At 41.4% G+C, this 24075-nt stretch overlaps 1 protein-coding gene across 1 annotated transcript in view; it reads left to right on the forward strand.

The window, feature by feature from the left end:
* The window catches only part of LOC122790310 (TNF receptor-associated factor 1-like), a 661767-nt gene that overhangs the window by 515813 nt on the left and 121879 nt on the right, over nucleotides 1-24075 (forward strand). The window contains exon 8 of the mRNA XM_044057827.1: nucleotides 15422-15599. Coding sequence (XP_043913762.1) covers nucleotides 15422-15599 — 178 coding nt within the window. The remainder of the gene's footprint in view (nucleotides 1-15421; nucleotides 15600-24075) is intronic.

The raw sequence follows: 24075 nt of genomic DNA on the forward strand, positions 1-24075 counted from the left end.
CCTTTGAAGTAAAAATAAAACCTGGACCTCCAGCCAAACCTGGAATATTCAGGAACTATTCTAAGGCTAACCTCCTGCTATTAAGTGAGAAGATGCAAAATTTCAAGCCACCCATAAACCTTGTAAACACTTCTGCCTATGCAGAACTGTTCACAGAGACTCTGTACAAGCATGTTAATAGGTGCATAGAGGCAACTGTACCCACCAGGAAGAAGTACAGAACTGAAAAAACGAGCCACCCTGGTGGAATCACAAAATCAATCGGCTATATAACAGGAAGAAAAAAATCATGGCAAAAATTAGGAGGTGCAGCATCCAGCAGGATAAAAGCACTCTTATCAAGCTAAACAACTCTGAAAACAAATGAAGTCTACCAAAGCCAAATTTGAAGTAGATTTGGCCTCCCATGCCAAGGACAACCACAAAGCATTTGTTAGCTATGTCCGCAACCTCAGAGGCAACACATAATTGTGTGCAGAGCTCATTGTGAATGGACCCACCTATTCTGGGCCAGAGGAAATAGCAAACCTCCTGACTTATAAATTCAGCTCCAACTTTACCCCTCTCTCTGCCTCAATGTTCCCCTCGAAAAATATCATCAAATATAACCCCCCTACTATCACTAGGGAACAGGTCCTTAATGCTCTCTTTCTAAGACCAAGAACACTGCATCAATGGGCCCAGACAATATCCCAGGATGCCTTCTAAATAGCATGAAACATGACCTATCAGGGCCTCTGGATTTACTATTTAACTGTAGCCTCCAAACAGGCTTCATGCCTCATGAATGGAGGAAGGCAACAGTCATCCCCTCTGTACAAAGGTGGGCCAGACTCATAAGTTTCACTAGTCTTACATATAAAGCCATGGAAAGAATTATCATGGAGATGATCAATAGAGATACAGTAAACCTCTAGACACTGGACCCAACCCAGTTTGGTTTCGTCAAGGGCAGATCATGTCTACTCAACCTGGTGGATATCTTTGAGAAGGTCACCAAAGCAATGGATGAGGGCAAAATCGTTCATACTGCCTACTTTGACCTGGCCAAAGCATTTGACAAAATACCTCACTTGGGCATTTTTGACAAACTCAAGAGGTTAGGTACAGACCCGTATGTCACCCGGTAGATAGCCAAATGGCTCACTGACAGGATCCAGGAAGTTAGAATTTGGGAGTCCACCTCTACAAAGAGGCCAGTCACAAGTTGAGTCCCTCAGGGATCTGTCCTTGGACTGCTCCTTTTTGGCATTTACTTCTCAAAAGTCAAGGCCAATGTCAGTGGTCTCTGGCTGACTAAATATGCAGATGATTTAATGACAGCTCCTAATTTGCAACCTCACACTTACACAAATGTTCTCCACTAGGGGCTGACACTGACAAACAACTGGTGTCAGAACCATGGACTAAAACTAAATGTCTAGAAATGCATATTAGTATCCTTTGGGAAGTCATCCATCGCTGGTAACTATCACATTGACAACACACCCCTTGGAGTTGACCCATTAGTCAGGGACTTAGGGACACAAATAGATAGTAATCTAGCCTTTGACCATCATGTGTCTACTCTGGTGAAGAAATCATTTTATGTTGCACATCTTATAAACAAGGGTATGGCATCCAAGTCCAAGGAAGTCACTATTCCACTGTATTTGGCATTCAATAGACCTGTCAATGAGAACAATGCCCCCTTTGTTATGTACCTAACCAGGCATATCCAACAACTGAAATGTCCACAGAGGTTCCTCTCTAAAAGAATACAGAGTGTAAGTAATATGTTCTATGTAGACTGCCTCAAGGCCTTATCTCTGTATTCTGTCTCCTACAGGCTTTTGAGGGGAGATCTATGCCTGGCATACAGGGCATTGTCAGACCCCACTCTGATGGACCTCCTGCATATCCACAAAATAAACAGCACCAGAATTACCCATTCTAAAGACTTAAACACATTGTCTGTGATATAAATAGGCCCTGCTGGAGAGATAGGTATGTACCCCAGAGACTTCCATGTCTATGGAACAGGTTCCCCATCAATGTGAAGCAGAGTTCCTACCTAACCCAATTCAAATGCAACTTGGACAATTGGATGGGAAACTGGAAATTCATCCCTGGTTTGGCACCTATGTCTCTAATAGACACAGGTAACCTGTAAATGGTTCATCTCCCAGGCCTATGCTAACACTTATCAAGGGTATCAGAACTTGTCAGAGATTTGGGATGCATGGCTTGGCTGAAAAAGGCCCTTGTGGTCGTTAACCTAGTAAACACCTATGAACCTATAAAAGTTGTACTGTAGGATGCTCTGTGGTGAAATCACTGTCTGACACCTGTTATTCGTATTTTCATATTTACATTCATAGCTTCATAATAGACACCTTTGTGTTACTGAGGGAGGCATGAGAAGAAATGTCTTGGTGGGAGACAGAAAAACACATTATCACTGTCCACATATAATGTATTATATTGAAGATATTACTAGTTGCTTAGTAGCAGTTACAAAGAGACAAACTGTTGCATGTCACCAGGTGAAATCTTAGATGATGTTCAAGAAAATGGCCACTGATATTTGCACTGTAACTTGTACATCTTGAGATATTCTGTGTTGTTTATATTAATTATAGATAGCATGATAATTCTTAAGTATCTCAGTAAACAAGCACTCGAAGTTCTTGCTGCCGTGTGAAAGTGCAAATTTGGTTGAATAGAAATGCACTACATATCTAGGACAATTTTTACTGCAAATCTTTTTTAATGATATTACTAAGGAATGCAAGGTAAGCCACGGTGGTGCAGCGGTAGTGTTGTTGCCTCACAGCAAGAGGTTCTCCCATTCAATTCTCGGCTGTATGTCCTCCCTGCGTTCGAGTGGCATTTGAAAGACATGCGTAGAATGGGCATGCCTTCATTGAAGGTTAGGCATTGAGCTGGCACCTCGGCACCCGTAAAAAATCTACTGCTAATCATTAGCGGACTGGAGTTCTGCTGTGGCGACCCCTGACTGGGAAAAGCCAAAAGAAGAACAACTAAGGAATGCAAGGTCATGTAACAGACACACAGGTTCGTAGATACATACTAGATTAGCTGCTTTTGTGGGCTATTTTAAACCTAGGCCATTTCCCTTAAACATGAGAATCAAACCCTTTACCCTTTTGTCTGTCAGGTAAACACCTTAATCATTATATGCCAACCCCCCCCCCCTGTATGCCAATCATCTTGGATAACAATCTTTGCATATGCAAGAAATTCCAGATAACCTTTATGTGAGTGAAAAAAACTGCAACTTGTTTCTTGCATTGTGCATTTTCCCAAATCCAGATATAGAGCTATTAAAGCATGGGTGATCAAAATAGTTTGCTTGGCTTCTGCAACTGTATTTATGTATGTAGAGGGGTATCCAGACAGTTATGTCATTGCCTGGTTACCAGTTATGGTCAGAGTCCACATGGTCTGACAACACCAAAGATTGGTGATATAGCACATTTTTTTAAACATTTCTACTTAGTCATGTGATCGTATTAGGTTGTAAATACAGAATATATCCTTGTAAGATACTGTAGAGGCCCTTTGGCTTTATCTTAAGTCTTGTTTCTGCAGAAGTTTCCAAACCTTTCAAAGAACTAGATTAAAAAGTGAATAGACAGCTCTCTACACAGGACCCACACATGAACAGGTTCATAGGCTCACTGGTGATTACTAGACTAACAACCTTAGGGGGCCTTAAACCTAGCCATGCTCCCTAAATGTATCTGACAAGTTTTGATACCCAAAGGGCATTGTAAGGGTTGTATGTAGTGTTGAGTATGGGTGGTCAAGCATTTAAAGATAGTCTCACTCTACACAGACATAGATGCCAGACCAGAGGTACATTTCTGATTCCCCGTCTACTGATTCAAGTTATGCTTGAATTGGTTTATGGAAGAACTATGCCTCATGTGGGTTGAAAGCCTGTTCCAGAGAAGGGGTAGACTCTGTGATGCATACCTATAACCCTCCCAACATGTCCTATTTATGTTGCAGATGATTATCAGTTCCCTAGATCAGTTAATTCTGATGATATTTGTTTTGTAGATGTGCAACAGGTCCAGAGTGTGCTTAGTGGGTGCTCTACAGGTAATGCATAGATTGCCTCTCAGCAGTCTGTAGGAGACTGAGTATAGGGATAAGGCTTTGAGGAGGTATGCACAGGACATGTTGCTTATGGCCTGTATACTTTTTGTGTTGAACCTCTGTGGAAGCATTGCAGTTCCATATTTCTGGTCAGGTACACACCGAAGGGGACACTATTCTCAGTGACTGGTCACACAAGGGCAGAGTACAACAGAAAAATGAATCCTTGGATCTAGATGCCATACCCTTACTTTAAGTTGTGCAACACAGAATGATGTCCTTACTGCCATAGACACATTATAATGAAATGCTAGGTTACTCTCTACATGCTTTCCCAAATTACTGACCACTGAGTCTACCCTTAGGGATGTATTATCAATGTGGTTGTTTCCATGGCTAGCTGCCTTTCCAAACAGTACTACTACACCAGTTTTTGGCATTGAGTTTTGGACTGTGACAATGGCCCAGTTATTGATCTGTGTCAGGACTCCTTACAGAGTATTTGTGACTTTAGGGGATTCCATAATTCTGCCTAGTTTGCAGCTATCTACAAACTTGTTCAGCCAGAGGGCCTTGATATTGGCCTTGACTTCAGAGAAGTAGATGCCAAAAATGAGCAGCTCCATCACCAGTCCTTCATGGACTCCAATAGTGACTGGCCATGTTTGTGGAGGAAGACTCCCCTGTCCTAACATCTTCAGTCCTATCTTCCAGCTAGCTGGATATCCAGTGTGTGACAAAGGTTTATACCCAATTCTGCAAGTCTGTCTGCAATGCCAGAGTGGGGTATTTTATTGAATGCTTTGGCCAGGTCAAGGTAAGCAGTATGCACCGTTTTGCCATCAACTATTGCTTTGGTGACTTTCTCAGAGAAATCCACCAGGTTGAGTTGGCACAGCCTACCTTGATGAAACTACACTGGGTTGGATCCAGTATCTGAAGGCTTCCTTTTTCATTGTTTATCATCTTCATGATGATTCTTTAATTGGCTTTGCATACGAGACTAATACTTCTGGGTCTGTAGTTACCCAGGTACACAGATGGCCCTTTATTGTGCGGAGGGATGACAGTTGTAGCCACAAAATCTGTCTGGAAGTTATGGTTAAACAGTGATTCTAGTGGCTCCAGCAGGTCATGTTTCATGCTATTAAGCAGGCATCCTTGGATATTATCAGGGCCCACTGATGCAGTATTCTTCACCTTGGAGATTACATTGAGATAGCTGGAGCAGTTAAGGTTGAGAATATTTCCTGAGGGGTATGGGGGGGTAAAATTGGAGCTAAAGTTGTTGGCCAGTAGATTTGCTTTATCTTCCAGCTCGGTTACAATTATTTGAGCATAATTTTATATAGCACCTTTGAAGTTACTGACATAGCTGAAGACTGCCTTGTGACTGTCCTTGGCATGGGAGGCTATTTTTACCTCAAATTTGGCTTTGGTAGATTTGATTATCCCCAGAGTTGTTTGTTTAAATTGACATGTGATTTTTACCTTACTGGGTATTGTGCTTCCCAATTTTTGCCACAATTTTCCTCCTTTTGTTATACAACCTATTGATGTTGGGATTCCACTAGACTGTATTTTTTTTTGTTTGCTCTATGCTTATTCTGGGTAGGGATAGCTGTCTCTAAGCAGCCATTAACAACGGTTTTCACAAAATTCTCAGAGGCAGTGGTTTTCTCAAGACTTTGGGGGGGGGGTGCTTTAAATTTTGCTAGTGTGTCATTTAACAGTAGACATTGGCCTTAGCATAGTTTACGAAAAGTCCAGGGTTAGCTGGGGTTACAGTTTTTTATTTTTATTTTAAGGGAGACAGCTTTATGGTCCAACCTGACCAACCAGGACATTACGTGGGGGGGTCAACATTCTTCCATGCTTGTCAGGATTAGGTCAAGGATTTTTAGCTTCCCTAATCGGATTATTGATTAGCTTTTTCAGTGTGTGTGTGTGTTTGTGTAAAGTCTAGGAACTTCTGGGCCTGCATGTTTGGGGTCACCAATGATTTTCAATTTATAGTGGGGTAGTTAAAGACGCCTATGAATATATTGTTGGGTTAAAAGGGGAGTGTCTCTAGTGCATTTAAATAAAGAAGTTGCGTCTTACACTAATGTTCCATCTGTGTTGTTGATCTTCATCTATTCTTGACTTCTGGGTTACGGTTCCAATCATTGGAACTGATCCGGGAGTTATATAGCTCACTTCAGCCAAAAATCTCTCAAGCTAATAGTCTACCCACAACGCCCCTCTCTACATTACCTCAGACTGAGTTTGCAGACTTACAGAAAGAATACAGTGAAACCTAACTCAAGTCAGAAGACATGTCCAAAAGTAGATCCTAACAAGGAATCCCAGGACAGCAATCACCAAGACTCTATAGGAAGGGGCAGGTGAGGTCAGACGCAAGAATAGATAAAGATCAACAGCACAGACAGAACATTATGGTAAGACATAACTTCTTTATGTGATGTTGTCAAGCTTCATCTATTCTTGACACCTGGGACAGACTCCCCAGCTACTTTAGATCCTGGGTGACACTATGGAAGTAAATTCCTGAGAACCATAGAACCAAAGGAGGTTCTCCCCCTGGAGACCATATCCAATTTGTAATGAGTAATACAGGTATGTGGGGTAGCCCATGCTGCAGCTGTGCAAATTTCGACATGGAAGCTTTAGAATGAAAAGCAGCTGATGTTGCCATAGATCTGGTGGAATGTGCCATCACCAGCATAGGAAGCTTTAGGTTCTTTTTAGTGTAAATAAAGGAGATACAATCTCTTAACCATCATGACAGAGACAGGTTTATCCAAGATTGCACCCACAAATGAAACAAATAACTGTTCTGATTGGCTGAATTGCTTAGTTCTGTCCAGATAAAAACGTAACTGCATGTGCACATCCAAAAGGTGTAAACGATATTCACCCTTATTAGAAAAATTTGGTAAAAATACAGGCAAATCTATAGATTGATTGATGTTGGTCTCTGAAACCACTTTATTTTTTATTTATTTATTTTATTTTACATTTGTTGACCGGACTAGTCTAACTGGATATATGTCCATTTTCATTAGAGGCCCGGGGAGAAAAGCTCCATGACACACATGATAATAAAATTGCAGGACAATATAAAATAACTTCAGATGTGTATACAAGTACAACATTGGATAATACAGAAATAATACAAAGAGGACAGAAGTCAATACAATATGAAATGCATTCAATACAGTGTACAATTCAAAATAGCAAGTAGGTACATTACTTAATATAGAAAAAAAGGGGAGGTATACAGGCTAATTCCATATACAAGTATGGTACAATAAAAGAGGCAGATTGAAAAAAATGAGTTTAGTAATAAAAAAATAAATTATATATATATATATATATATATATATATATATATATTTTTTTTTTTTTTTAAACAAGTAAGTATTTAGTGGGATGGAAATAATGAAACAGAGAGTGAGAAAGGTAAGGTATAGGATATACTGACAGTATTTGGGTAGACTGGAGAATTAGTCAGGACTCACTTTAGGAAGAAAGGACAAGTTTGTTCTGAGTGAAACTCCATCTTTATGGAAAACCAGATAAGGGGGCTTTGAACATAGAGCTTGTAATTCAGAAACTCATCTCACAGGAGGTGACAGCTATAAGTAAAAGCATTTTCCAAGAGAGGAACTTCAAGTGACAGGTAGCTGCAGGTTCAAAGGGAGATAATGTAAGTGACTGCAAGACAATCGTCAAGTCCCATGGCAGTAGAGAATCTTTGAATGGGGGCTTTAAACAAATTATCCCCTTAAGAAAAACCTTACAAAGTCTATGAGAAATTAAGGGCTTATCACTGAAATCATCATGAAAACTTGAAATGGCTGCTATGATAACTTTAATAATGGAAGCAGAAGCCCCTTTACCAAAAATAGTAGCTAAAACCACTAGAACTGAAAAGGGGTTAAGACCATTATCGTAAGCCCAGACAGAAAATATCTTCCATTTACTAAGATAGAGATTCCTGGTGTATGGTTTATGGGATCCCAACAAAATGTGTCGTACATGAGATGGAATGTCATTATGCCTGCCGACAAATGGAATACGAGAAACCAAGCAGTCAGCTTGAGGGATTGTAGATTGCGATGTAGCAGTGCCTGGGGATGAGACAAAATGTCTGAAAATGGGTCCAGAATCCATGGGTGTTAAAGCAGATGAGGCCATAGGAAGGGAAACCAAATTTGTCAAGGTCAGTAAGGTGCAATGAGGATTGCTTTGCTTCTCAACCAAGCTGCTTTCTTGAGGAAAAAGGGAATTTGAGGAAAAGCATAAAGGAGACCCGAGGGCCAATCGAGGAGAAGACCATCTCTCGAGGACTTCTCCTGAGGGGGAATTAGGGCAAAACAACTTCTGAACTTCTTGTTCAGGGGCAAACAGGTCACAGCAAGGCTGGCCCCTGGAACTTAGAGACCACTTCTGAGGTATGAGAATGCATCTGCTCAGTTTGTCTGCTATCACACGTGAACTCCTCAGACTGTGCGCATTGCTATCAGAAAGCAGTTGGAAGTTATGACCCATTGCCACACTTGAAAGGCTTCTCGACACAGTGGGTAGGACTTGGTTCCCCCTTGTTCGTTGATGTACCAGACTATGGATATATTTTCTGACTGAATAGCTGTCGTCCCTTGAGGTAAGGCAGTATGAAAAGCTTGCAATGCTAGAAATACCACCCTCAACTCTAGATTATTGGATATGCAGATTGGCCTCTAAAGGGGACTAAGTGCCTTGGACTGCCTTCCGCAGATAATGCCCGTACCCCATCTGGGAAGCATCCATGGTCACTATGGCCTTGGGATGACGAGGGACAAAGGGGCAGCCCAGAATAATCTCTATGGACTGCATCCACCAGGATAGGTCATCTTTGCATTGGCTGGTTATAAAAACTGGTGATTCATAGGATGGGTTAGACTTGACCACTGGTTTGCAAGAAGCCATTGAAGGAGTCTCATGTAAAACCTTGCTAATGGGACTAGAGTGATTGCTGCTGCCATGGAGCCCAATGCTTAAAATACTAGTTGTGCCAGTATCTTGCTTGAGCAAAGAATAGGCTGAAGCTGAGATTGTATTTTCTGCATCCTGTGGTGGGGTAGAGAGACCACACAAGAAACAGTGTTGATACGAGTGCCGATAAACTCCATATCCTGAGACGGGATCAGTTGAGACTTCGCAAGATTGACCATGATGTCCAACTGCTGAGATAGTTTCAAAATGAAATTCACTGTTTGAAGTAGATGTCTGGTGGAAGGGGTGAAAAGCCAGTTGTCTAGGTATGGAAACACACTCGGAATCTGTGCCACCTCACGTGTACTGTTACTGCTGCCATACATTTGGTGAATGCTCTGAGGGCTCTGGTGAGAAAAGGGCAGCACCCTGAACTGGTATTGGCTGGCTCCTAGCTGGAAGTGGAGAAACTTTGAGTGTTTGTCCATTTTTATGTGGTAATACGCATTTTGAAAGTGAATAGAAAACATCCAAACATTTTCCTCTAGAAAGTGGAGTATTGACTAAACCATGACCAACTGGAATTTTGACTGATGGACAAATTTGTTTAGAACGCTGAGATCCAAAATTGGTTTCCAGTCCCCTGTCTTCTTTGGCACTAAAAAGAACCTGGAGTAAAATCTGGATCCTAATTGGTCTGGTGGGACTTCTTGGATGACAATTTTTTCTAGCAGCTTTTGTATTTCTAATGCTGCTTGGTCCCTCTGACTGTGGAATAGGGAGTTTTTTATGGGTCATTGGATAAAGAGTGAAGGAGATTAAATAACCCCTGTAAATAATCCTTACACCCAGGCATCAGCAATTGTATGTTGCCAGGCTGCTGTATTCAAGGAGAATCTTCCCCCATCTGCCTCCAGAGTCAAGCAATCGGGCCTCCTTTTCAGGAATGCTGATAGAGTTGGCCAGAGAAGGACTCCCTGGAACCTTGGTTCTGCAGACCACCCTTGCCACTGGGACAGCATCTTCTATTGTAACCCCCTCTCTGCCCTGAGGGAAGTCTGTACCACGTGTGCCCCAGAAAGGCTTCTGGGACATCTTGAACCTCATTTTGCCACTCCTTTGATTCCTGGAATAGGATCATTAAGGAGTGGAAAACTGTACACCCACAGAAGACCGAGTCTTTCCATCTTTCTCACACTTGGATTGAGTTTCCTTAGCTTTGGGGCCCAACAATGAGGATCCATCAAAGGGAGCATTGAAAAAGGAAGACTTGAATGGTTCCGCAAACTGACACAGGCGCATCCAAGCGTTTCATCGATTTGCAACACCTGAACCTGCTGACCTGGTTGCCCCCTTCAGCTAAATGTGCAATGAATCTCATGGACGAGTTTGAGATGGACTCCAAGGTAGCTAACTGGGAGGCCACTTTTTCCTGGAACCCTCTGCTACTGCTCCCTCCAAGGTATCAGACAGCTCATTGACTAGATCCCTCTGAAGCCTAGTGAAATGTGACAAGAAATTCAAATCCTGATGGAGTAGGTCTATGATGAGTAGACTCACTTCCCAAACCTGTCCATCACCCTGGACTCTCAGTTAGGAGGGGATGTACAGTAGAACTTTCCTCAGCCAGTTCTTTTTTGGTGGCAGCTCTACCTCCATGGCATCAACTACTTAAACTTTTTCCCTGTGTGAATGATCCTCAGAAGCAAAAATAATTTTATCAGATCTCCAGGAGATAGGTTCTATAGAGTCAGCAGCTTTCCAGGCCCGCTAAGCAATCAATTTAATTAATCAGTGGGAGGGGTCACCCAGGAGGTAGACTCCAAAGGCCTGCAAGTACATGGATTCCTCAGAAGAAGGGTCTTTGGACTTCCAATCAGCCCTCTGTTTTAGGATGTCCAGAATGTCTCCAAAGGAGACATCTTCCAGAAGTGACCTGGGGGAACCCTCCCCCTCATCGAAATCAGTGTCCTCTGTGACAGATCCTTTAGGAGAATCAAGGTGTTTCCTCTTGCACAATTTATTCTTAGGAGGCTCTCCAGTGGGAGCATCTGAAGAGGATTTGGAACAGGGTAGACCCTTGGCATGTAACTTTTGCAACCTTGGAGCTCACTGTCTGGGGGTGGAGATTGGTGGCAGCTCCACTAAACCAGGGGTCAAGAGGTAAGACTCCAGTAACACAGTAGCCACCTGAGATGAGGCTGTGGAAAAATCTCTTTCAATATCTTGAAAAGCAGGCCCTCCTGCAGAGGAATGAGAGCCCAGAACTGAGACAAATTTGGAACCGGGGTCACACCCCGCCCCAAGAGACCTACCTGACAAGCCAGAACAAAGGACAGGTTCTCTGTTGGTGCAGTCCAAAAAGGTAAGATAGGCTGCAAAGAAAAAACTGGAGCCAACTCGAATGCCTTGGACCCGACAGCGAAAACCCGGTCTTGAAGGTACCAAAGAAGTCAAGAGCCATACCTGGTACCAAAGGCAAAAAAGTTTATGGTGCTGAGGTCATTGGAACCTGTGTGATTAGAGTCAACTGCTCTAAAGCCTGAGAGGAGGTCAGAGGAGGAGAATAAAAACAGGTCATAGGGGAGAAACCCATTGCATCAGGAGGGAGAGGGGTCTGAGATAATGGCAGAAGACACCTAAGCTATCAGAATCTGATACACCAACCTCACTACATCAACATCCGAAAGACTCCTGATGGAGCAAATGGACAAGCCAGACGGGGACTCAGGTCTCTCTAAAAAGGGACTGGGGAGTTGCCTCAAACAAAGGTCAATAGATGAAGAATAATTAGTCCTGGGTTGAATTGGATCATCTGTCTTAGGCACAGTCTGTGGGGCCATAGTAGATATCAGCAGCAGCAGTGGGAATTGGTGCCACTGTCGGAACCATAGCCAAAGCAGTAGTAATTGATACCGTAGCCTGTATGAAGTCGTGGTTGGTGTTGAAGGCACCGGTAAGAGGTTCGATGCTGAAGTGTTGCTCCATTCCTAAAGCTTCAGAACCTTAGATTTCTGTTCCAAAGAGGAACCTGAAGAGGAATGCTTCTTTTGTGTTGGTGCCTAAGGAGATGTTGGCACCGAATGAGAAGTTTTAGTATCAGAGGCCAGAGCAGATTGGTGGGCCTTGGACAAGGCTTCTTTGAAAGGGGCTTTAAGAAGCCCTTTGAGGATGAGCTTGTTTCTATGCTCTACCAGGGCTCTAATACTGAAACCCTGGAAGATAAGGCACTCAATATTCAAATGGGATGTATTCAAATAGTACATGCAACATTCATGTCTATTAGAGTTTGGCATTTTCCTGCTGCACTCTTTACACTGTTTGAAACCAGTTGTGGTAACTTTAGATTTATCTCCCATCGCTGTAAAAAAAAAAAAAAAGGGGCTAGGAGAGGTAGAAAATGAATAAGAAAAAAGAGGAAGCAAAACAAAACCACACATACCACAAGGGGAGACACTACCAGCAATGGTAGAGAGATTACCCAACAGTAAGAGAGAGAGGGGGCAAGGGAACTACCAATAATGGTAGTTAGCAATACCAATGGCAAAAGGAAGGGAAACACACTCACTGTCTAGAGGGTAGATTAAAGTGTGAAAACTATAGAAATAAGATAGAAAGCTAATGAGAGAGATTACAAGAAAACAATAAATGTTTACTTGGCTATGAGAGAGGAATTGGCTGATGCATCTTGCTGTAAGAGCAGCAAATGATACCTGCGGTAATGTAGACAGGGGCATTGCGGGTAGACTATTAGCTCAAGAGATTTTTGGCTGATACGAACTATACAACAGCCAAATCAGTTCAGAGGATTGGAACCATAATCCAGAAGTCAAGAATAGATGAAGGCTGACAACATCAGATTATGTGTTATGAGTTTCTTGAGTGATAGACAGGGACTTTCAAGGATAAGGAATGAGACTTTGCCCATGATAATTTGGACATAGTGTGATGTGTTTCAGCTTCTCTGAACAGCCCTGAGGTGTGTTTTGGATGAAATTTGAAACATCTGTACCTTTTTCCCCTTTGTGTGCAATAGTGATTCTAAATGTATATAAGGGATTTATAGATCTGCACTGCCGGGTTGCTCTTGATGCTTTTAAAACATGTCTTAGTAGATGCACAGACATCCACATTCACATTCACCAGAATGATGAGAGCTTGAAGGGAGTGGAGTTTTTTGTTTAGATTCCTGGCATTGAGTAGTAACACCTTTAGATTTTCAAGAATTGGTTTTGCTATGTCAGAATGTTTATCACACTGGCAATGCCTAAAAAAGGCATTGTGAGAGTGGACAAGGTTTTACCCAATATTCAAAAACTTAGAAAGGTCATGTTCAGGCTATCTCTAGCAGAGCAGCATGGTCAAATATTGTATCCCCATCAAATGATACCCAAAACTAAGCCAATTATTGAAGTCAATTATATTCTTTTCATATTATGGCATCATCACTGGAGAAAGTAGAATGTTGCTTAATGGTAAGCTTATACCAACCTGGGACACATCATCATGTACATCTCTTCGTGTAGTCCAGGGAAGGTCATCTTATTTAGTTTATACCCACCTTGACTTATACTAGGACCTGTGGTCCATTGACACGAGTGCATGCATGATCTGGCAGATTCTGGCTCAATAGGCAACTGACCGTGACACTCTCTTTACTCAGTCTGGTGAGTGGAAAATCTGTGCATCTCACAATAGTGTCTCCTATGACCAAAATATTGATTTGTGTGGTGATTTACCTTATGGGTTTAGATGTTTCCAAAACAATATTTAACCTTCATATGTTTATTAATACAATGGCTATAAGGTACTACCTCACTATGGAAACATTTCATATTTACCATGTTACTGCAGTACATCATCCCCTTTACAGTAAAATGGAATATAAGTTTTCCAGAACAGGTCTGCTTTTCATGTAATACATAAAAGAATAAACATTACTAGAAACAATTTCCGTTCAACCGACTACAAAGAGAAAGACTTCATTACTGGTTCATCAGCATGTCTGAAATGCACAATAATGCTGTCAGATCTGACCGTGTTCAGATTCTCCCTAGCGCTCTATGCATCATGTTAGCAAAGGCATTCACCAACACTGTCAGAAACATGCTCCTAGACATCCCCACACACATCCACATCTACTTATGAACAAAAAAGCTCCCCTACCCCCAAAAGTTAACTATGGTCACGGGAAAACTCAACTATTAATCCACACACATGCTCCCACACAACACACATTGAGGTTTCCAGTTCTCTTCATAATAACCCACCGTTTAGTGTGAACACACACACACACACACACACACACACACACACACACCTTCTTTTATAACCTTACATACACACACTAACACACGCCCCTCCCCATATCTTGCCTGCACCACAAGAACTCCCATAGGAGTGAATGGGTGATCATGTGTTTTTACACCAGTTACTTTTTCCTCCTAGAGTAAAATTTTACTCATTTAAGCAATTCTCTGAATCTCTCACTCAAACAAATTGAGAGCCCAACATACTTCCTGAGGAGAACACATAGCCAATTAGCATTAGCCACTCCCCTGAGCTGTTAGATTAGCATGCAGCTCTGTCAGAAAGACTGCCCTATGGTCTGATGCCTCATGAGGCAAAAACCTCATGCAATAGACAAATCTATGTATCAAAAAAGTTTAGCAAGATGGGAAAACTTCAGTGCTAAGGCTGCTGCATTGTTTTACTGTTTTCTGAAACCCAGCCAATGTGTAGCCTGTATTACCACACATTAGTGAGCATGTCATTGCCAGTAATACACAGCAAACAAGTATAGACTGATTTTGTACTATAAAAATAAATAACACACATGAACATTTAAGTTTTAAGATGGTGATATACCATATGTCTTGTGTACTGCAAGTGGATGACAATAAATAGATTATTTGAAATGCATGCTTTGACTAAAGATTTGCAATTTATTATGTAAAGGGTTATGCAGTTCTGTAGCCTCATAACTCATATTTTTCATGACTGTAGTAAATCCTGTTCAGAAGTACAACTTACAATTAAGTGTAATTGCAAATTGAAATTACAAGATATTCAAGAGTGTGGCTTATGGGGCATTTAAATACTTCTCGTGAGAGTAAGTCAGCATACTACCTCTCATAAGAGCACCAAGAAGCTTTGTTAAGTCCCCAAATAATAGACCACTATCATGTCTTACAGCTAACTATGAACTAGAATTTAATAGTATTTGTTTCTGGAAAGGGTATTACAAATACAGTGTCTGACAACCACAACATGCTAGCCTATGATGTATAAGTTCAGACTAAATCAGGGTCTTTATATCCTTCTATGCATGTAGGTTAAGCAGCTGCAACGGAATCTCACCACAAAGGAGACCGTGATCAAGGAATTGCATGAGCAGGTCCATTCTGCTGAAATCGCCACATATGATGGAATGTTCTTGTGGAAAATCTCAGATTTTACCAAAAAACAGCAGGATGCAGTCACTGGAAGAATTACTAGCCTCTCCTCTCCAAGTAGGTGATGAACAATCACTGGTTTACTACCTATGCAAAAAAGGAAACCCATTCTTCTTAACAGGCTCTGGCTAAAGTCAGAAGGATTGCATGTAAAAAAATGTGGTATTAAGATGAAAATGTGTGAATGAAGAGTATGAATATTTACATAATGTAATGTAGATGCGTAAAGGTTGAGTAGACACACGTTTACACCAGGGTAATGTACTGAACTGCTCGATTTGGGAGGGCAATGACTTTGCAAAGGTATATATGAACAGGCAGCTTATGGTCTCCTTGATCACTTGCCTAGAATGTCCCTATATAAATGTGTTACTTCACTGTCTTCCTGTTAAATGTGTAGTGAAGTCTGGTTGTGACCCTGCCTCATGACAAATTTTAAAACCTTAATACAGTTTCACATGTCAACAGGAGTAGTGACATTTTTACCCCTGACCAAAATGTATTAAGCTAAGAAACTTCAAAAAATAATTTGTGTAGTACAAACACTGTGGCTCATATCTAAAAAGGGTGAGTGAGTACATCTGCAAAATAAAACAGAATTATTTTTGTGTGTTTGTCCATCACAAATTGCATGCATTCTTTTGAATTTGTAAGTCAAGCAAACAGTAGTAAAATATCTAGTTTCTTCCCAAAATGATATGTTAATATAGAGAGTATAAAATCATGTCTGGCTGAAAACAAAAATAATTCTGGAAAGCAGGTTATTTTATATTCTTGTGCTCTTCTGAATATATTTCAGTGATGAAAGCCTACGGCCAAAATAACATCCGTAACTGCAAGACTGCATGTATGCATGGTATCCCTATGTCTGATACTTTGTAATTTTTACACATGCATTCCATTCGACATTAGTGTAGGAAAGCTGTCAAGCTGGAGATGCATTTAATGAAGCTCTAGTTTAGCACAGGTAAGATCTGCTTCAGAACACAAATGTGTGGCCTAAGAGAACAGTATAAACATATCAGAAAGGTTATGTCAGAGCTCTTTAAAATGCCAGTTTACCCCAGAAACCATTATTTGTAAGGAAAGATGTTCTACACTAAAACAAATAAAAAATCTTGGCCAACATATAAATATGAGTGGCCACCAAACAGGGGATTTACTTTTATGCTTTGGAAACTTAATGGGAGACGACATTAGAAATTCAGTGGAATGAGAATCATGTTTGTGAGTGTGCACATGCATTTGTTTGTGTGTCCAGAACAGATAGCATGTTCTACTAGCTATCAGGAGCAGTGCTGACTAAAAAGGGGAGCAAACTATTTTACAGGGTGAATATCAACAGGTAGGTATTTAGAAAAATAACTTTCTGTGCGAAAGCATGTTCTGTATGCTTGTTTTGGAATGGAAAGAGATATAAAAGGGTGCTTTAAATGCTTGTATAGTGCCACTATTTGGAGTTTGCTTGGCTGGGAGACCAGAATCTATACTTTTACTGAGAGAACAGTACTATGTACGAAAAATCTGTTTTAGTGGTTAAGGCATATGCCCTAGTTGCTTATACTGACAACAAATATGCTTAAGCACAGAAACATAAGATTCCAAGCTTTGTTGACATGTATATTAAAGCAGTTCAGTGCTCATTTGTTAACTAGGTAAGGGGTCTAGCTTAAAACCCTGCCACCAGGCAAATCAGTTACGTTCAAATCAGCACTAATTTACACAGTATAATACAATCTGTACATGCATTACACGGGAAGTGAAGTTTCGGTCACATACTGGACAAAGGAAAACACTTCAAAAGTGTTATTGGATGGTGTACAACAATCACCAGAAAAAAAAGCTGATTAAAGCAGCATGTATATGAACAAATCAGAGTATACAATGTTCTGTTAAAAAGAAGATTGTTATTCCATCCACATAATACTGACATTTATATGCAGTCCATTAATGCTAAATGCTGGACCAGTTTAAACAAATTGTATCACAGACGCTAATCACTATTCCTAAAACTTCCATGCTGATTGTTTTTGTAAATTGTGTGTTCTTCACAGGAACAGGTTTTGTCAGATTCCTTATTTTCTCAGTGCCACCAAACAGAAAAATTAAGATGTAAAACTCAAATTATTCATCTCCAGGAAACTACTCCGGTGAGCAGAATAATACAATGCATTTACCAAAAAAAAAAAAAAGAAGTGGATGCTGTGAGCGCTACTACAAACAGCTCCACAGCATACAATGCAAACCCTTATCTGCTGAAACACACTCAACCCCCATTATTTACTGACTTCATTCCTCAGTTAAGTAGAAGAATGGGGAGAGTGGGTAGAGACCAGCTCTCTACGAAGGTCAGGCTCCTTCAAAGCACAGAAGGGGGCAATCAAGCTCAGAGCTGGATTGGAAAGGAGATCTCAATGACTGTATACTTGAACTTAGCTGAAAAGGGATGTGGTATCTCAGCTGAAGATGATGGAGATTTTTGCAGTTAGACAGCAGAATGAATGAAAGAAAGAAAAAGCCACAGGGCATAGGAGAGGAACAAATAAAAATGACTCAAGTATGGCAGTGTAGTAATACTGTGTAGTGCATGAGTCTAGGTAAGAAGATAGGGGAGCTACTAGCTGGCACTGATGTAAGAAAGGAATGAGAACATTGCTGGTATCATAGAAACCTGAGCTAGCAACATGGAGGTGCCTGAGTGTAGGCTGCTTAGGGAAGAGTGTCGGCTGCTTGGGAAAGTCAAAGAAAGGAGGGAAGGGATGGAGTAGCAATCCACTTACAGGGCAGTATCAAATGGAAGGTCAGAGAGGAGCAGGAACACCATTCCATGAAGAAATCAAGGAAGGTTACAGGGCCAGAATCTAGGGTGAGTGCCCCGTCGATCTAGTAAGTGGGATGCAGTGCATTAGCTCGCAGACACATCAAGGAAAGATGGTGAGATAAAGGAGAAGTGAAGGGAAAAATGAGGAAGGAGGAAGAGGGTTTTAGACCTTGAACAGCTGAAACTGACAAGTACAGTCTTCAGAGTCTCCAAGTTCCAAGGCAGAAGGGTTGCAGAAGTTGACTGAAGACTTAAGATTGTGAGGGTTCAGCCATGTGATGAAGGATTGAACTAGAGAACAGAATTCCATATGCCATTCTAACCAATGTGGAGGGAGGGGTAAGATATGTCTAGGTGAAAGACTGCATTTGCCAACAGTTATTAAACCAAATATATGGTTTGTAATGTGTGTGTGTGTGGGGGGGGGGGGTTGATAAGAATACAAAGCTAATGGTGAAGGATTCTAGGGCAATATAATAAGCTGGAGAAGAGGGTCACAGATAAGGTAAGGATTGGGGACAAAGAGTAAGCAAGGTATGCGTCAGTGATGCAGTACACCAAGGGCTACAAGCATGGGCATGAGGAAGAGGGAAAAAAAAGGCGAAAAGTGAAGGCCAGTATGGCTACTCAAAGATGAGACAAACACGTGACAAGACTTACAAGTGGTAGAAGACAGCAGTGGGCAATTGGAATAGGTATGGTGCAAAGAAGCAATCAGAACAATTAATAAGAATGCTATGGAACACACAAGCTGAAAGGGAGTAGGCAGAAATGGTCAAGAGGTGGTATGTACAGCTGTGGAAGTAAGCTTATATAACAGATGTTTCAGTAGATCACTGTTAAAGTAGCCTAAGCTGTATAGGTTTTTACTATACTAAGGATATGACCACTGGAGAGTTTTCAAAGCTTCAGATCACCTTACACATATCATAACCACTATGGAGAAACAGAAGTGTCTCATATATATAGGTTAAGGTATCAAAGCTTCACAGCTTTCTTTTTTCTAAAGCTCTGAAAATAGATAAATGCAAAATAAATGTAAGCATGCATGTGTGCGGCTATCTTATAGGGTCATAGGTTTACTAGGCTAATGACCAGAAGGGCCTTATTAAGCCTAGCCATGCATCACAAAATTCTGACAAGTTCTGGTGCCCTTGTTAACTGTAAGCAGGGGCTTGGGAGATGAAACATTTACAGTTTTCTTGTGTCCATTAGAAACATAGGTGCCAAACCAGGGATGAATTTCTTGTTCCCCATACAACTGTCCAAGTTACAATTGAATTGGGTTAGGGAGGAACTCTGCTTCACATGGATGGGCATCCTGTTCCAGAGATGGGTTAGTCTCTGGGATACATATCTGTCTCTCCAGCAGATCCTATTTAAATCACACGCAAGACTTAAGTCTTTAGACTGGGTAATTCTGGTGCTGTGTGTTTTGTAGATATGCAGGGCCACCATCCAAGTGGGGTCTGACAATGCCCTATATGTCAGGCATATATCTCCCTTCAACAGGCTGTAGGAAACAGAATACAAGAATAGGGCCTTGAGGCAGTCTGCATAGGATATTTTACTTACTCCTTAGTCTTAGTGAGGAACCTGTGTGGACATTCCAGTTGCTGGATACACCTGTAGGTACATATCAATGGGGACAGGGTACTCAATAATAGGTCTGATGAATGACAAATACAGCAGAACAATGACTTACTTGGACCTAGATGCCCTATCTTTGTTTACAAATTGTGCAACATAGAATGATTTCCTCACTATTGTAGACAAGTGATGGCCAAAGGCTAGATTACCTTCTATGTGTGCCCCTAAGTCCCTTACTATTGAGTCAACTCTAAGGGGTATGTTGTCAATATGGTAGTTACCATGGGTGGATGACTTCCTGAAGGTACTATACATTTCTTGGCATCTCGTTTTAATCCATGGCTCTGACACCAGTTGTTTATCTGTGCCAGCCCTTTCTGGAGAACATTTGTGTCAGTGTGGGATTCAATAACAGCTTGTAATTTGCAACCATCTGCAAATTTAGTCAGCCAGAGACCACTGACATTGGCCTTGATTTCCAAGTAAATGCCAAAAAGGAGTGGTGCAAGGACCAATCCTTGAGGGATTCCTCTTATGACTGGCCTCATTGTAGAGGTGGACTTCCCAATTCTTTGGCTATCCACCGGGTGACATATGGGTTTGTACCTAATCTCTTGAGTTTGTCAACAATGCCCAAGTGGAGTACTATTTCAAATGCCTTGGCCAGGTCAAGGTAGACAGTGTGAAGCATCTTGCCTTCATCCATTCCTTTGGCGACCTTCTCAAAGAAGTCCACCAGGTTGAGTAGTCATGATCTACCCTTGATGAAACCAATCATGGTTGGTTCCAGTGTCTGCAGGTTTACTATAACATTATTGATAATTCCCAGGATAATTATTTCCATGGCTTTGCATAAAAGACTAATAAGGCTTATTGGTCTGTAGGTTTCAGGGTCTGTAGATAGCTCATCTTTGTGCAGGGGGATGACTGCTGTTCTCATTCAAGAGGAACTAAAGCCTGTTTGGAAGCTAGAGTTAAAAACAATTCCAGAGGATCTGGGATATCATGCTTCATTCTATTTAGAAAGCATGCTGGGATATTGTCTGGGTCCAATGATGCAGTATTCTTGGCCTTAGATAGAGCATTAAGGACCTGTTCCCTAGTGAAAGCAGAGGGAGTTACATTTCATGGTATTTCCTTATGGAAGGTTGAGGGAGAGAGAGAGAGAGGGGTAAAGTTGGAGCTGAATTTATCGGCCAGTAGTTTTGCTATATCTTCTGGCTCAGTATAGGTGGCTCCATTTACAATGAGCTCTGCACACAATTGTGTATCGCCTTTGAGGTTGCAGACTAAAGAATGTCTTGTGGCTGTCCTTGGCCTAGGAGGCCAAATTTACCCCAAACATACCTCACAACTGTACAGATTTTAGCAGAATATCCAGATTTATGCCTCATATTTTTGGTTCACTTTCATAAAAAAAAAAAAAAAAAAAGTTATGTCTTCCCGTAATGATCCATATGTGTTGTAGATCTTCACATATCCTTGACAGTGGGTTAATTTCCAAACTTGGGAACCATTTCAGCCATTATTCCAGCTCGAGCCTCCCAAAAACTCTCAGGCTCAGCAGTACCCATAATGCTCCTCGCCAAAATACCTCAGATAGAGTCTGCATAAACCAGTAATAGATAACCATATGTAAAGAAGGAGAGGAGAGAGACCTTATCTGAATCCATTGAAGAGGACCCATATCACAGAGGAAATCCACTATAAAAATTATGGGATGGGAGGAGGAGGGTGGGTATGTCAAGGATATGTGAAAAACAACAACAGAGATGGAACGTTATGGTAAGACATAACGTCTTTATCTGATGTTGTCAATCTTCACATAGTCCTTGACAGTGGGACAGAATCCCCAACAACCTGAATTTTGGGAAGTCTCACAAAAGAATACTCCTGAGGACCATCAAGCCAAAGGAAGCTCTTCCTCAAGAGACCAGATCCAATTTGTAATGAGTAATAAAGGTATGTGGAGAAGCCCAAATAGCCGCTGGGCAAATATCATCTAAGCAGACCCTTTAATGGAAAACTGCAGATGTGACTATTGCTCTGGTGGGGTGTGCCTTAACAGGCCTTTGTAGCGGTAAATCCCTGCTATAGAGTCTTTTAGACAGTTATCCATAGTAACTTTGGAAACTGATTTCCCTTTTTCCAGTGAAGAAAAGGAAACAAATAATTGCTTCTGAATTATTTTACACTGTGCAAATAGAAATGGAGTTGTCTATGTACATCCAGTAAATGAAGGTAATAACCGCCTTTGTTAGAAAAAATTGAAAAGAAGGATGGCAATTAGTCTGATTCAGACTGGTTTCAGAAACTACTTTAGGTAGAAAGGAAGGGTTAGTTTTCAATGAAACCATGTCTTTAGGAAAAATTATATAAGGAGGTTTACAGAATAAAGCTTGAATCTCTGAAATTCTCCTGGCTGATGGCTACCAGAAACAAGGTTTTCCAAGACAAACATTTTAGATCACATTTATCCAAAGATTCAAAGGTAGGATAAACTAGGGATTGGAGAACTCAATTTAAATCCCAAGGTGCAGATGGTTCTTTATATGGAGGTCTGAGCATCGCAGATCCCTTCAAAAAGGCTTTGCAAAGCTTATGGGACATTAAGGACGAGCCATTCAGACTCAAGTGAAAATTGGAGATTGTAGCCAGATGCACTTGAATGGCAGATGCTGAGGCTTCTGCTTCAAAAATTGACATCAAGAACTCTAGAACCTTATTGACTGGAGCCAAATATGGATCAGTATTAAACGTAGACATCCATGTAGAAATGTTCTGCCATTTGCTGAGGTACAATTTTCTTGTTGAAGGGTTTGAGACTAGCCAGAATAATTCTTTGAGCTGGTGAACAAAGTTAGGACTGCCTGGTGATCATGGGAATTGGAGAAGCCATGCAGAGAGCTTGAGGTTCTATAGATTCAGGTGAACCAATCCATCTGGGTGGGACAGTAGGTCCGGAGATGTATCCAGACTCATATGTTTCTGAATTAGTTGAGGCCAAAGAAAAGTAAACCAGATCAGTCAAGGCCAGAACAGGGCAATGAGGATTATCCTTTTCTATGATCTGATGGCTTTCTATAGAAATTGGGATATAATGGGAATTGGGGTAAATGCATAGAGTAGACTGGGGGACCAATCATGTAGAAGCGCATCTCTCGGTGACCCCCCCCCCCCCGAGAGGGGGGTCAGGGTGAAGTAGCTGCTGCACCTGCTGTTCAGAGGGGATACAAATAGGTCACAGCAAGGCTGGCCCCATTGGAAAATATATTTTTTCTGCCATAGATGGATTGAGAGACCACTCATGAGGCATTAAAATATATCTGCTCAATCTATCCGCAATCACACTGGAGCTCCCTGGGATGTGCACTGCAATGAGAAAGTGGTCAGATGAAATTGCTCCTTGCCAAACTCTGATGGCTTCTTGACAAAGGGGATAGGACCCGGCTCCCCCCTTCTTTGATGATGTATCAGACTACTGCCAAGTTGTCTCTTTGAATTGCAATCATTCCAAAGGGAAGGTCTGGGTGGAATGATTGCAATGCTGAAAGCACTGCCCTCATCTCTGGAACACTAATAGGGAGGGACGGTTGGCACAATGGTTAAAGTTTTTACCTTATAAACATAAGGTACAGGGTTTGATTCTCACATGGGGTAAATGACAATGGCTTAAAATGGTCCACAAGGGCCTAGTAGTAATCTATGCACCTATGCAGATTGACCTCCAAATGGGACTGAGTGCCTTGGACTGTTTTTCCTTTGATAATGACCCCCCACCCCCCACCTCATCCAGAATGCATCCATGGTTACTATGGCTTGGAGCATCAAGATCTCATTGGAGTGATGCCACCATTATAAATCCTATTTGCATTGGTTGGTAATGGTGATCATGGGAGACATTGGCTGGTCTAACATGGACCACTGTGACACTAAAAAACAATGAAGGATTCACATGTGATAACTCACTAATGGAACTAGTATGATTGAAGCTGCCATCAACCCTAAGGCTTGAAGGGGCAGCCTTGCTGGTACTTTGCTATTGCACACAATCTGGCTGACTTCAGATTTTTATCCTTTGTAGTCTTTCTATGGGCAGGGATCTGACACTCGTGATCATGT

The sequence above is a fragment of the Protopterus annectens genome, chromosome 16.part0 (genome assembly GCF_019279795.1).
Source record: "Protopterus annectens isolate FY-2018-M chromosome 16.part0, PAN1.0, whole genome shotgun sequence".
In the NCBI taxonomy this organism is placed as follows: domain Eukaryota; kingdom Metazoa; phylum Chordata; order Ceratodontiformes; family Protopteridae; genus Protopterus; species Protopterus annectens.